At 38.2% G+C, this 15,619-nt stretch overlaps 1 protein-coding gene across 3 annotated transcripts in view; it reads left to right on the top strand.

Annotated features, from left to right (window-relative positions):
• The window catches only part of LOC103725635 (neuroligin-4, X-linked), a 376,846-nt gene that overhangs the window by 228,248 nt on the left and 132,979 nt on the right, over positions 1-15,619 (top strand). For 2 of the 3 annotated variants that reach the window (XM_008822933.1, XM_008822934.2), the window contains exon 4: positions 12,912-12,971. The exons of the other annotated variant lie outside the window; for it this stretch is intronic. In XM_008822933.1, the coding sequence (XP_008821155.1) occupies positions 12,912-12,971 (60 nt within the window). The remainder of the gene's footprint in view (positions 1-12,911; positions 12,972-15,619) is intronic. 3 annotated transcript variants of the gene reach the window in all.

Below are 15,619 nucleotides of genomic sequence, written 5' to 3' on the forward strand. Positions count from 1 at the left end.
TATAATTTTTCTATCACTTATTTTTCTATCATCTACCTATCATTTAAGTCATCTATCTCTATCTACCTATCTGTCATCTATCTGTTAATCATCTGTATGTCATCTATCATCTATCTATATCTATCTATTATTTATCTATCAATCAATCATCTATCTAATATCTACTATTTCTCTATAATTTTTCTATCACTTATCTATCTATCATCTACTTATCATTTACATCATCTGTCTCTATATCTACATACCTGTCATCTATCTGTACACCATCTATCTTTCATCTACAATTGTACATATTTACAACATATTTATATGATATACATGTGTATGCTTAATATATGTGTGTGCAAGTAAATCTAGATTCCGCATATGAAACTAAATGTTTTCTTTCTATGTCTTTCTGTGACTGGCTCTTTTGTTTATCTTCAATTGTACAAATTTCCCTCTCAATAACAATTTGATTCTTCTGTGAGGTTAAGCTTGCATTAGTTATAGACAGAAAATTAATTATTGTAATACAGCGTTTGACCAGATATTTTATGGTCTCCAATATTATTGTTTGTTTTGAAGGGGAGTGGAATATTTTATTCCTACTCTCTTTGGCATCTTGTGTTTTGTGTGCTTTTGAATTTTTGTTTGTTTTTGACACAGGGTCTAGGTGTATCCAGCCCCTGTCCTGGAACTCACTCTATGTAGATGAACAGGCTTCGATCTCACTGAGATCCACCTGCCTTTGGAGAGCTGGCATGAAAGGCATGTGCCTCCATGCCTGGCTCTGTTCTGCATTTTGTGTCTAGTTAGGCTTGACAGTTAAATGTGTATTTGGCAGACTTGTAAAGAAGGGAGACTCATAATGGGGGGGTACAGATGCAGCAGAACCCCAAGAATCCCATTGGACTGTCAGTCTCACTGAAGTGATGAGTTTAAGGTTCAGTGAGAGACCCTGTCTCAGAAAATAAGGGAAAGAGAGAGAGATGTAAAAATTCAAGTTATGTCTGGCTCCACATGTGAACACATGGGCAAGTGCATGTCCACACACAAGCACACACACACACACACACACACACACACACACACACACAAAACCCAGCACATTCTAAAGGCTCTAAATGATGTTGAATATCAAGAATCAGATAGGAAAGGTAGAGGACCACAAAGGAAGGGAACTATAATTTGAACAGTGTGTACCCCTACAGCATGAGGTAGAGGTCTCCCTCCCCTTCATGAAGGCGCATAGCACACTCATTTATTCCCTGCACCTGCATGAGCTGTAAATTTCTGTGCTAACTCCATCCGCTGCATAAACTTCTCTGATGAGGTTTAAGAGCCGCACTAGTCTATGGGATACAAAGAATTAGAGGGCAGTTGGACACAATGTCTATTTAGCAAAATAATTGAAGAAGGTTCAATCCTGGATTTTATGAATTCTCCAGCTGTAATTCCTGGCCAGATTTAGAGCACTGGGCATGGTTTTCCTCCTGTGCAGCATGCTTGAATCCAAGCAGAAAGCAGTTGCTTACATCTGTAAGATTTATGACAATATTGCACTGTGATGCCGCATTCTTGTAACATGATTTCTTTCATTATTCCCATTGATTGCTCTGTTGATTTGTACATGTGTCCACACATGTATATAATATGTATACATGTTTTAAACAATATTACACTTGTACTGAAATGTATATTCATGTGCTCACAAAAAATGTGTCTATACCTCTCCTGATCAGATGTTTTGATTCATATATCCATATATATGAATTCAGATATATTTATATAATGCATAATATGTATTTCATATGTACACAAAGCACATAACTTGCACATGGTATTAGTACTAAACTCATTTATTTTCTGTCATTTGATAGTACATATGCTCAACTGCTTATAAATATAATTATGTGCACAAAATATATAAACATATTTGTACATAAATATATATGGATGGATGCACCTCTTGATTCTATCACATTTAAAAATAAGGAATGTGCCTTCATGAATCTTCCTGCTCTTTGAAATTATTCAGAACAGTGTGACCCATGCTCTCCTTCTTCCTGACTCTTTCTTAAGGGTGCTTTTATCACACTTTGAGCTGCCCAATATGTTTGACTTCCTCTCTCTCTCTCTCTCTCTCTCTCTCTCTCTCTCTCTCTCTCTCTCATTCATTTAAAGTGGCATATGTGGGGTTGCAGAAAGAGTGGTTAAGAGCACTGGTTGCTCTTGCAGAGGACCTGAGTTCAATTCCCAGCAGCCACACAGAGGCTGACAACCTTCTATACCTTCATTTCCAGGGAATCCGATACCCGCATCTGACCTCCACGGCACTGCACAACATGGGTGCACTTAAATCCATGCAGATAATACACTCATACAGATAAAAAAATAATAATAAATAGTTTTAAAAATGGCACTATGATGGTGTATAAATGTCTATGTGAATACACCTGTGTGATTCTTCTAATAGAAGTGTGTTTGCCTAAAGGACTGTGTGTATGTGTGTGTATGTGTGTGTGTGTGTGTGTGTGTGTGTGTTTGTACATGTACATGTGAAGGCTCACAGAGTACATTGTGTCCCCTGGTTTGAGTTGTCCAAACCTGGAACTAGGCTGGCAAGACTCCAAGTTCTTTCTCTGCCTCCACACATCACTGGTGTGACTGGAGTGCCTATGATGACATCCAGCTCTGTCACATGAATGCCAAGTATTGAAACTCACGTCCTTTCGCTCCCGGAGCATGGTCTCTGACCCACTGACCTACCTTCACAACCTCTTCATAAGGAATTTTTTTTTGTAGACATGTATAAGGAAGTTATTTCCGAAAGCCAGGAGTTTGGCAAGATGGAGTTGCAGCAGATCTCAAATTCCCAGAGATACGGAAGGAAAGATCTGACCATAGCAAAGTCTTGCAAGAACAGCTGGCCTTTGGGCATAGATTAAGTCTTTATTAATTTCTCATTGACTTTTGTGTCTGCTTTTCCAAAGTTGTAAGCTGATTTTTTTTTGTATATTCCATTTCTTCAACTTCAAGAAACAATCATGGAAAACGTTCTTGTCACCTGAAAGGATTTTATAAATGCCTGAATTTGGATATAATTGCCAATGATGTCTAATCATTGAGCTTGCATTTTTTACTTTTTTGTGACTCTCCAAATGATATGCTTTTATTAAAAATAGAACTGATTTAGCATAATCCTGCAAACACCTAGAGAGATGATAAGATTGCATTTTGGCCTCAAGCCACTGCTGTCGAGATCTATAATAAACTAAAATGATTGCCTCAGATTCATTAAGTGTATGGACTGAACAATTGTATTAATGTAAATCTCATTCACCAACTACCACATGACTAATGGAACTATAGGAGGGTATCAGAATCCAGGCAAGTTGCAGATTATCAAAACGCTTTTCTCAAAAGGTGCAAGGTATCCTATGATTATAGACTCACTCAGGACACAGAATCCTCATCAAAATTATTTGAGCTTTTTCAAAAAAAAACCGTATTTCCATTTCATTACAACACAGTTATTCCTATAGAACACAATCCTTAAGAAATATCTGCATCAAACATTTAAAAAAGACAATATGTTTTAAAATAACAAACAGCTTTTCTCCCTATTTTTCCTTGTTTGCAATAAAACACTGACCGAGACCAACTTGGGAACGAGAGGGTTTGTTTCAGTTTGCACTGAGGGGAGTCAGGGCAGGAACATGAAGGCAGGAGCTGAAAGTCCAACCATGAAGGAACACTGGGTATAGGCTCGTTCTTTTTTTCTTATTCTTTCCTTCCTTCCCACCCTCCCTTCTCTCTCTCTCTCTCTCTCTCTCTCTCTCTCTCTCTCTCTCTCCTTCATTCTATACCCCACAGAGTCCTCTTAGTGATCACTGATGCTCATGAGCTTGAGACGAAAACACAGAACATGGACAACTTCCCAGAGGCCACATCTCTGAAGTAACCACCCCCCCCAGAAGCCATCAGCTGCCAATCACTCCTCCCCTAGAGGTTGGACCTCATGACTGCCTCTCCCTATGGCATGTTGACTGGTAGATCTTGTGCGGGCTGTGAATTCATGTGTATCACGTCCAAAAGATGCAATTCTGCAGCAGTCCTATGCAAGCTCTGGCCCTTATAGTCTGTGTCTTCTCCCCCAGTATTACTTGAACTGGAGAGAGAGAGAGAGAGAGAGAGAGAGAGAGAGAGAGAGAGAGAGAGAAAGAGAGAGGGGAGAGAGAGAGAGGAGAGAGATTGTGGGTTCTGTTTCATTCCCTGTCCTGAGTCCTCCCAATGTTGGACTGTGTCCTGGAACTGTAAGATGAAATAAACAATTGAAGTTATCCTTCCTCCCGACATGACTGTAGATTGTATTTGTGTATCCTTGCTGTATGCGAAAATCATATCGCTATGCGATTGTACATTCAAGAGGTTGGAAGGAGTTCAGTGAATCTTTTTTGATATAGAATATGTTTAAGGTCTTTTTTAATTTCTAAAATTCCAGAATAGTTCAAGGTTTTAAAATTATTTTATGCTATAGTGTTGATGCTAAAACTTTGCAGACCTGACATAAATAGTTTATACTCAAGTAGTATACCCACTTAAAAATTATCTAAGTATGGGATAGGCATGATGGTAGTACCCTTTAATTCCATCTCTTGGGAAACAGAGGCAAAATGATTTCTGTAAGTTCAAGGCCAACCTGGTATACATAGTGAGTTCTAGACTAGCCAGTGCTAGAGAAATAGAGATGCTGTCTCAAAACAGCAACAACAAAAATTATGCATTTCTGTTTAACTGTTCTCTCTCTCCTCTCTCTCCTCTCTCTCTCTCTCTCTCTCTCTCTCTCTCTCTCTCTCTCTCTCTCTCTCTCTCTCTCTCAGTTAAATACACAGCCAGGTCCTATAAATGTTTTGAGCAGGCACAGATAGCACTTTTAGTATTTCCACATGGGAGAGAGGAAAAGGTTTTCAATAAATTAGGTTTCCTATTAATCCTGATATCTTCTGTGGAATGAAGACCACTCAAAAGGAGAAGGGAGTCATTGGTCTGACAAGTGTGCTCATGGTGACATCTCTGCTGTTGCCCTTAAATCAACAGCAGCTGGTGCGTTGTGGCCAACCAGCTAGATTCAAAGTGGGATAAAACGGCATATACGTTTATTATACCTTCAAAAGCTTCTTGGATTTGGATGTCAGTGTGTATCCAAGCCTCAACTGAAACTGTTGATCCTCCTGAAAAACTTCCTCAGTTCTGGGATTTGTATCCCATTATACCTACCTTCCTTAGCTTTCCTAAAACACTTTTTTTTTTTTTTTTTTGGCCTTTTTGAAATAGTGTCTCCCTGTAATCCCAGCTGGTCTGGAACTCGCTATGTAGACCAGGCTAGCCTTGATCTCACAGGTATCTGCCTGCCTCTGCCTCCAAAATGCTGGGATTAAAGAAGCATGCCACCACACCTGGCTTCTTTAATATTCTAGTGGAAGTCAATTAGCTTTACATCTTTTGATGGAAGAGAATCAAGGACATTCAAGTCCTGGGGGTCTGGGGTGGTAGGAGATGATGTACAAATCCACATAAGTCCAATGTTTTGGAACAAGAAAATTTCATCATGTCAGAAACTCGCTCTGCACAGAAGAGGAGGTTAAGATGTGAATGAGATGTTTTGTAAAGGCAGAACAGTCATTTTCAAATTTACAAAGATTGCCGCTTGACTAGGGGTAAAGTCTAGTGATGTCCAGTTTTCGGTCTGCATTAAAAAATACAGTGCACAAATTTTATCTATGTATCATTCAATGACTTGACCATAGAGGTTTGTACATTAGAGTTAGTAGTAGGCAACATAACTCAAAATTTCTCACAAATATGTGAATATATTTATTTATGCATAACTATTTTAATGCAGAGGTTTTGAGATTTTCAAAATACATCCCAGGAGGTATCTTACAGCAAATAAAATGAATTTTACTTTCAGCATAAATTTTCTAAACAGATCCATGAAAATATTCAGCAGACCACAAAATTAAATATGTTCCTGTTTTAAATACGTAATGATTCAATTTCAAGGCCATGGAGATTCTTAATGTAGGAAATATATCCAATTAACTCAAAATTCCTTCAAAAATGGGAAAAATGTAAATGTAATCCACTTTGCCTTTTATTCCTGAGAACAGTAATGTTTCAGCATCAGAATTCACAAAATCATGCTTGTGCCAGGTGATGCTTTGGAGTTCAGTGTCTCTCTTGAGAAATATAGCCCCATGTCAAGGGATCAGTAAAATCTTTATATTTCTTTTGATTGCTAACTGCTGCAATATGAAATGATTTCTTTCCAATTCCAAAAAATGAGAAAGGGACATTATTTTTTCCACTTTTTTCTCTCAAACTTTTCTCACAGGAAACATTTTGGAACAAAAATACATAAATTCTGTTTATTCTGAAATTATTAGGGAATCTTCAAATCTGGTGACATGACAAGCCAAGATCAAGAAAATACTAGATTTCTTCTAATAGCTTAAAATAATTACTTACATGGGCAGGTTATCAGGATTCTGATGTAATCCCTATTGATTTTATTCATTAATTTCCATTTATCTGTATGCACCTCTTTGGGTGTATGTGTACTCCAAGAGTGCAGTACCAGGGGAAGCCAGAAGAGGGTGCCAAAGTCTCTGTAACTGGAGTTGTAACAGTTTGTGACCCACCCTACATGAGTTCTGGGGACCAAATTCCAACCCTCTGCTAGAGCAACAAATGCTTTAACCACTGAGTCACCTCTTCAGCCCCCCGGAATGCCTGTTCTTAAAATTAAGGAAGGAAAGGGAAGATTGCATTTCTACAGTTGGGGAATCTCTGTTTCTCTATATGTCTTTATCTTATTTTTGTAGCTCTGTGATTTAAGTTCCTTTCTCACAATAATTGCGAGCTTGCCATCAAAAGGACATAGTATACACACAGCAAGACTAAATTGCCATCTAGTACTCAACGTATGGAAACATAGTCTCTGATTTTACTTAGGAGGAACAACAGATTTATGGAAAGAGTACAGATCTGAGAATTTTGTGATACAATTGATCATTCTATACAATGTCTTTTATCTGTGCTTGCTTGCTGGGGGCAGACGTAGATAGATATAGGTGGGTATGTAACTAGGTAGGTAGGTAGCTAGGTGGTTATAGATAGGTAGCTGGGTAGATGGATGCATGGATAGGCAGACAGACAGATAGAGCTAAAGATATAGATTGATGAATGGATGGGTGGATAGATGGATAGATGGATGCATAGATAGATGTATGGATAGATGAATAGATGGATAAATGGACGGATGGATGGATGGATGGATGGATGGATGGATGGATGGATGGACAGACGGCTGCATGCATGCATATATAGACAGACAAATATAAAGTTATAGCTATAGAGAGATGGATGGATGGATGGATGGATGGATGGATGGATGGATGGATGCATGGGCAGGCAGACAGACAAAGATACAGAAATAGACAGATGATAGATGATAGATAAGGTAGATGATAGATAATAAATAGGTAGATGTAGATGATTGATAGATGATAGATTTGCCATATGAATTCGTGTAGATATACATAAACACATATTTCAGGAAGAGCAATAAACGAATCAATAATATATGCTGATCCTTTTATTAATGAGATTCTCTTCTTTCACGTTATCTGATCTGCAAGTCGTCTTTTATACTGACGGTGCTGATGAAAGTATGTGGAGGCTGGAGTTTGTGCTGTATAAATTAGATAAATCAGAAAGTTGTCAGTGTCTATACCGAGTGTCAAAGACGTTCCATTGAGCCTGAGTCCCAGGTGTGTTGCTGATTATCTTTCCCCTCTTCGTCTACAACACATCACTTCCTCTCTCTCTCCTTTTCTTTTAGCAGTCAAGCCTGACGTTTGGGCTTTCTTCCTCAAACCCACCACTTCCTGAGCATGTTTCCTGTAGTCCCACACTGTTCTGTCTGGCCTGCCCAAGGATTTTAAATACCAAGTACGACTTCCTGCCCTCCCGAATCATCTATATGCGGCTTGGCTCTGATATCTGTGAGCGTCTCAGTCAGCCTCTCATCACCTCCCTCGGCTACACACATTGTTTGTTTACAACATTAACACGGGCACGCAGAGGACAGGCGTTTCTAAGCAAATAAGCTAAGGCGTTCTACACTGTCTGAGAAAATGGGGCTCCTGCTTTTCCGTGCTGCTGGGTTAGGCTGGGATATCAAACCTCCTTCATGATCTCATCAGAATGCACTGTGACAAACAGGGCAGTTTTTTTCTCAGTAGCCAGGAATAGCCGGCCAATGAATCATATACATAGCCATCAGGACCCAGAAAATATTCACATTTTCCCCTCTAATCTGGTATACCTCTTCCAATGTCTGGAAAATAAGAAGGGCCTTTTCCATTAAGATACAAACACCATGTTGAATGTGGACTCTATCCTGTTAAAACCAAATGAAATAACATACAATAGTAACAGTGTAAACTAGGACATATATTTCAATATAGTACCTGGTATTAAGAGTAATTCCACAGAAAAGTTTGCCTCCATTATTTCCATCAGTTGACACGTTATCCGATTGTCAAGTTGCATCTGTACATTTTATTCAATGATTTCTATATGTAAGTGGCAAGCACTTTAGGATATATTTTCAAATGGTTTATTGTTTTCTCCCTCAATATGTTAACCCCAATATCAACAGCACGAAGATTTCCACTTGATTTGTTTTTATTTCAGTCTGTACTAGGCTCTACCTGACCCAAATACTCAGCAAAATCTCTCCATCTCATCAACAATGCAAAGATAAATTTCAAATCGTTTGACTTTTGAGCATGGAGTATATAAAACTCTAAAAGAAAATATCAAAAGAATGGATATAAAAACGTGATTTCCCCTTCCCCCTTTGGGAATGGCTCTCTACCCGAGGCAGTCTTTAAATTATCTACGTAGTGACGGATGGCCTTGCATTTCAGATAACCCTAATTCCACCTTTCACACGCTTAGTGCACATAACTTCATGGATTGTATGGAATCATTACACAAACTGAGCTCTACCCCTGTCCCCAGCATGGATGTTCTTAAGGGTGAAGAAACTTAAAATTATTCACCCATGAAGCAGTTCATAGAAGATGTGCAATGCATTTGTAAAAGGCATATGAATATTTACTTTAGTACCTGGTGCCCATGTTCTGACTGAGGTTTGATGAGGATCTATTTGTTTAGGGTAAAGGAATATTTTGTAAATATTTGTGGAAGAAGTGTGTATAGCAAAAGGGAAAAAGGCCCATCTGGATTTTGTTTGACCACTTGGGGCAGCTATCAATTAGATCGTCTTGGGAAATGGTGTCCGCACACTTTTTGATCCCCTTTTTTAACACAGAAGCATGGTATCCACGTTAGCTCGCAAAGGCACTCTGTTTCCCGTTTAAGCCCTTTAATTATTTATATTTTCCCAGGAAATATAGAACAAAAAATATGTTATAAAGAAACTAAAGCCTGAGAAACTAAATATATGTAAACAATTCAAAGGACGCATCTAATTGTGTGTCTGGCCCATTTCTGATGTATGAAATCAATTTAAAATTGTGGTTTCACAAACGGTTTTTTAAAATCAGATCTCAGTACAAGCTTCTGCTTCATTTGACAAGCACATTAAGAAATTTTCACAGGAAGGAAATTTCACAGAATCAACCCAGAAGACAACAGGACAGGACAGAGAATTAAGGGTTTTCCATTTCTCTCTTTTTAACTGCATTACACACTCAAAATTAATTAAGATGGTGTTGGACTCCAAGGTGTAAATCTTCATCAATGGAATATAACTCAAGGGTGCAGAAATAAATCTTTCTTTTTATAGTTGATAGATTTCTAACAGTGTTCCCATTAATAACTCAGTGAGCCAAAGATAGTCTTTCGAATGATGCAGGGATGATCGATCACTTATCTTCTGACAGATGCATGGAACGTTTGCCCAATGTCACATGCAAAAATTAGTTCAAAATGAGCAAAGATGATAAGAATGGAGGAATTTTTTTACTCGTAAAGAGATCTGAGGTGTATCACGAGAGGAATGTATTTTGAAAGCATTCACACACACATGCACACACCTACACGCACACACACGCACCGTATACTATGTGTGTCTATATCTACAAATATATTGACAAGGAAAATCTTATAGAGCAACAAAACTGACTTGGAAGGACTGACTGTGGGGATATATTGTACTGAAAATACTCAAGAATGTGATATAAATACCTTAAAATGCTTATGATACCCTGTGCCTTTATGTTTCTTGAGCAGCTCTCCTAGAATGGAGTCTCACAAATTATTATTATTATCAATTATTATGTGTGTATGTGGCTTAGGTGTGTGTGTAACTGTGAAGTGTATACATGTGTAAGCAAGTGTGTTTGGAGGACAGAGTTCAGCACTGGGTGTTTTCAAACTTCCTACCTTCTTTCTCTCTTTCTCTCTCTCTCTCTCTCTCTATCTCTCTGTCTCTGTCTCTCTTTCTCTCTCTCTGTCTCTCTCTGTCTCTCTGTCTCTCTGTCTCTGTCTCTCTGTCTCTCTCTGTCTCTTTCTCTCTCTCTTTCTCTCTCTCTCTGTCCCTCTCTGTCTCTCTGTCTCTCTCTGTGTCTCTCTGTCTCTGTCTCTCTCTGTCTCTCTCTGTCTCTCTCTCTCTTTCTCTCTCTCTGTCTCTCTCTCTGTCTCTCTCTGTCTCTCTGTCTCTGTTGCTCTCTGTCTCTCTCTGTCTCTCTGTCTTTGTCTCTCTCTGTCTCTCTCTCTGTCTCTCTCTCTTTCTGTCTCTCTCTCTGCCTCTGTCTCTCTCTCTTTGTTTCTCTCTGTCTCTCTGTCTCTCTCTTTCTCTCTCTGTCTCTCTTTTTCTGTCTTTCTCTCTGTCTCTCTCTCTCTCTTTGTCTGTCTCTGTCTCTCTCTCTCTCTCTCTGTTTGTGCAGACATATGGTATGATACACATAATGAAAGTCATAGGACAATTTGCATGCTTCCGCACTGTGGGTCCCCAGCATGGAATTCAGGTCAGGAGGCTTCGCAGCACATGTCCCTATCTGCTGAGCCATCACAGCAGAACCCGACTTTACATGTGTGCTGGGGGCAGAAAGCAGCATCCCTCCAGCCCTGGTTACCAAGCTTAGCCATTTTGACACATGTGATTGGGAAACATCTTTGATAGTTGGTACAACCAAAGCATTATCTACACTGAGATGAAATGATATTCTGATACATATATTACTTATAAGACACGCATTGAAAACTGTAAGAAAAAGGTATAAATAAGTTTAATTTCAGGGGCAAGGTAAATGCATCAACTCTAGTTAGTAGCCTGCAAAGTAGACAACCATTTGCTCTCTCTAAGACTGTACTAGAGATTGAAATGCGGTCAGCGAACACTGAGTGTCATGATCCCAGGTTCTCTACTCTCATCAGTCCCACACGTGTGGTCTTTACACACCTAGTTTGTCTGATATCTGTTCTTTTCGAGTGGGAGAATAGTGTGCCCACCACATCATCTGTTTATCAATAGAGACACAGAACCCAAACATGAAATCTCATTTCACAATTTCATTGTGTTTCCAAGGGTGCGGACGGTCTGTTTGCCCACACACATGGCCTGGAGTATCATTCACGGTAGCATTTTGTGGAAAAGGAAACCAGTATACTTCTTCACGTAAATTCAAACTCACCTCTTTGAATAACTTTTTAATAGCTTCGTATTGGTTATGCCTGAGAAAAACAACCAAAAAAGGTAGTCAGCCTAACGCAATAGCCATTCAATTTTGTGTTCCTCTTTACGTGGCTCAAGCCTACCTTCTACATGGTGTGATCACATAGCATGCAGCGATATTTAACGGATGTCACAACACATTTTTTTATCTTCCTCATCTATATTCTCTTGTGGATACCTGGACATTTTGCAATGTAGGAACATTTAAACCACAAAAAATATTTGAATTCCTATGCAGAAATCATTTAAAGTAAAAAAAAAAATCCCATTTTCATTCATAAATGAAATTCACAGTACCTTTTAAATACTATCAACTAAATCTTGCAAACACTAAGATCATATTATATAATATTTTGTCGTGATTTAATAAATAACTTGTTTCAAAGAGTACTTCTTTTTAAAAAAATATATCACAGATAAAAAGGGATGTAGTGCATGGTTTCTGCAACTTTCCCTAGCAAAGTGAATATTTATTATTTTAAGAAACTAGTGGTATCTGGTGGCATATGAAAGTCTTCCTGGCATATTTATTTTTATAAGTTAATGCATGATGCTAATGTTGACTTTACCAGATTTTGATTAAAATGCATTCTTGTCTAGTGTTTAAAGATGTTTTTCACTTACACAACTTGACTAAGTTTTATCAGTGAAGTCTATCACTGGCAGGGAACAGATGTATAGATATGGTAATGTGTTTAAATGACACAGTTGTTGAATACTTAGTGTGCATTTCGTTTAAGAATGTGGGAAATCTATTTTCTAATAATTGGATTCTCTTTGTCTTTTTTTTCAAATGACTCTCAGTAGCTTTGTTTTTCTTGAAGTAGTTTCATTTTTAACCTCCCAAACAGCATTTTCACAGTCTAATATTTTTACAAATGGTATTTTGAATTTGTTCTAGACATCATTATGTTCCTGTGCATTTTGCATTTACCCTGTTTTGTTTTTTGTTGCTGTTGTTGTTGATTTTGTTTTGGTTTTTGAGATCCAGATGTAACCAAATTCAACTTTTTTGTGTTACATTAGTTTTTCTTCTTACTTTTTTTTTTTCTTTTTCTTTTACTGGGTAACATCTATCTCTTCTGAATTTTTGGCAAGCCTATTGGTTTTGAATTCTCTTTTTCCCCTCTTTATATTCCTTCTCAATATGACCCAGGAGCCAACACTAAGAAAATCGCAGATGATATTACCAGTAATGAACGTGGTGACGACGAAGGTATTTTTTGTTTTTTCAATGCTCAACCCTGATGCATGAGTTTATCTATCTATCTATCTTTCTGTAAATGTTTTTTTTTTTTTTTTCCATTTCGACCTGCTCTTCCTCCCTATTTGAAACTAGTACACTTCGGTGTCCTTCTTTAATTCTTTTCTTCTTGTATAGAAACTGCTGTCTTTTTTTAAATTCCGATTACCATGTCGAAGACTGAGAAATCACTCACAAGAAATATAAAAGATTGTAGTCATGAAATGATTTTCAAAAGACATGTTATTTGTAAAGAAGTTGGCTTTTTAAAGAAATAAAAAATTTTTGGCTTGATCACAAGAAGAGAAAACGAAATTAAAAAAATATGCATGCTTACCTTTTCTTTCTTCCCAATGTCATATTTTTAGTGAAAATTAAATTTTGGAACTTTGGTCTTCATTATTTTCACACACTACAACTCTCTTCAGGAACTCATGTGGGGTCTCCGGAACACCAACATTTTTTGTTATTTATTTATTTTTCTCTTTGCAGATTTATCAATTGCAAAGTAGGTTTTAAAGAATCTGCTCACAGTAAACTATAACAAAAAGTGATTTTTACAAGATGCTCCTCTTTTGAACTGCTCTGTAACAGGATGTAAAACAAAAGAAATAATTACAAATGTCCAAAAAAATCAAAATTATAGGGATCTGTTAGAACTGACAAAGTCAAACTTGTGGTTGTAGCTATCATTATTTTTATACCTTAGCTATTTGGAAAACATCTTTCCTCCTGCAAAGGTTGTTACCAAAGCACATTGGTTCTTAAGGCTCCCAAATCCATTGACAGTCCACCCCAGCAGTGAAATTATTACTCATATTTGAAACTAAAAAGACTCTTGTAGAGAGACCTAGTACAGTCATTATGGACTTTAATGTAGAATAAAGATTTTTAAAAGAAATGAAACACTGGGCTAAGACGATGGCTGAGTGTGTAAAGTCCTTTGCAAGCATGAGGCCCTGACTTTGACTCCTCAGAACACATGTAAAGAGAAGCGTGGATGTAATCCCAGCATTGAGGGGACAGATACAAGAAGATTCCAGACACTCATCCTAGTCAAGTCAGGCAGCATACTTTCAGACACACACACACACACACACACACACACACACACACACAAACAAATAAAAAAAATTAGAAAACGGAGATTTATGGATCAACGTAGAGGCCAAGGAAAGCACTTTCTGAATAGGACCTGGACACTATAGGCGTTCAGACCAACAATTGATCAGCGGGACCTCAGGAAACTAAAAAGGCTCTGTACGTCAAGGGACACCATCGTTCGAGGGATGAGGCAGCCCAGAGAATAAGAAAAATTCCTTACCAGTTGTACGTCTGACAGAGGGTTAGTATCTATACTATATAAAGAGTTAGAAACTAAAGATCAAAAGCACAGCACAATTAACAGTGTGGCAAGAAACAGCGTCCTCAAATAACAAAACACAAATGGATGAAAAATGATGGCTCAGCGGTTAAGAGCACTGACTGCTTTTGCAGAGGACCTGGGTTCGAATTCCAGCACCCACATGGCAGCTAACAACTGTCCGTAACTCCTGTCCCAGGGGATCTGACGGCCTTTTCTGTCCTCCGCGGGCATTGCATAACATGGGTGCACTTACCCACATGCAGGCAATGCACACACGCATACATATTAAATAAAAATAATATATAAGATGTTTAAGAAATACATTAAAAAACAAATAAAATATTCACCATCCTTTGCCAGCAGGGTAATGCAAATTAAAAAGCTGTTGAGAATTCGTCTTACCTAGATGCTAAGAACTAAAAAAAAAAAAAAAAAAAAAAAAACATATACCTGTGTGGATGTGGGGCAAAGGAAACACAGGGTGAAAATCACTATAGACAGTCCTCAAAAAATCTATCAACAGATCTACCGTATGATCCAGCCATATCACTCTTGGGCATAGACTGAAAGGAGTTGGTGTCCTGCTACAGAGATACCTGTTAAACTAGGTTCATTTGCATTCTATTCACAATAGTCAGGAAATGGAAACCAGCTATTTGTCAAGAAAATTCTCAGGGGGATAAATAAAATCCATTTCCCACCTCAGAGGTGATACACATGGAATTACATTTCTTTACCTCACAGGGCCGGTCCCTGGACAGTCCCCTAAGCATCTCAGTGGGAAAGAAGACACTAGAAAGTGAGTCATAAACGATGTTTCTGGTCAAGTCCAACCTGCCCCAAAGCATCTATCACCAATGACCTGTGCTCAATGCCTTCCTTGATTTCTTCCATAAACCCAGTGCTGTGGTATGGAGGAAGAGAGGCATCCTTCTCGTGACTGCAAGCTTCTTGTGGTACCATCCTTGCTGATACCAACAGAATATGGTCTTTGCATACTCAACTCCGACATCTCCAGACTGTCAGCGACTCTAACGTACCTTCCTGACGTCACTGGTGATTTATTTCATTTTCAAATTTTAGCTGAAGTTTACTTGCACATATCAACAGAATATGGTCTTTGCATACTCAACTCCGACATCTCCAGACTGTCAGTGATTCTAACGTACCTTCCTGACGTCACTGGTGATTTATTTCATTTTCAAATTTTAGCTGAAGTTTACTTGCACATAAAGCTTGAGAACGCATCTGAAGT

Source organism: Nannospalax galili, unplaced genomic scaffold (assembly GCF_000622305.1).
Source record: "Nannospalax galili isolate Female #2095 unplaced genomic scaffold, S.galili_v1.0 scaffold2109, whole genome shotgun sequence".
In the NCBI taxonomy this organism is placed as follows: domain Eukaryota; kingdom Metazoa; phylum Chordata; class Mammalia; order Rodentia; family Spalacidae; genus Nannospalax; species Nannospalax galili.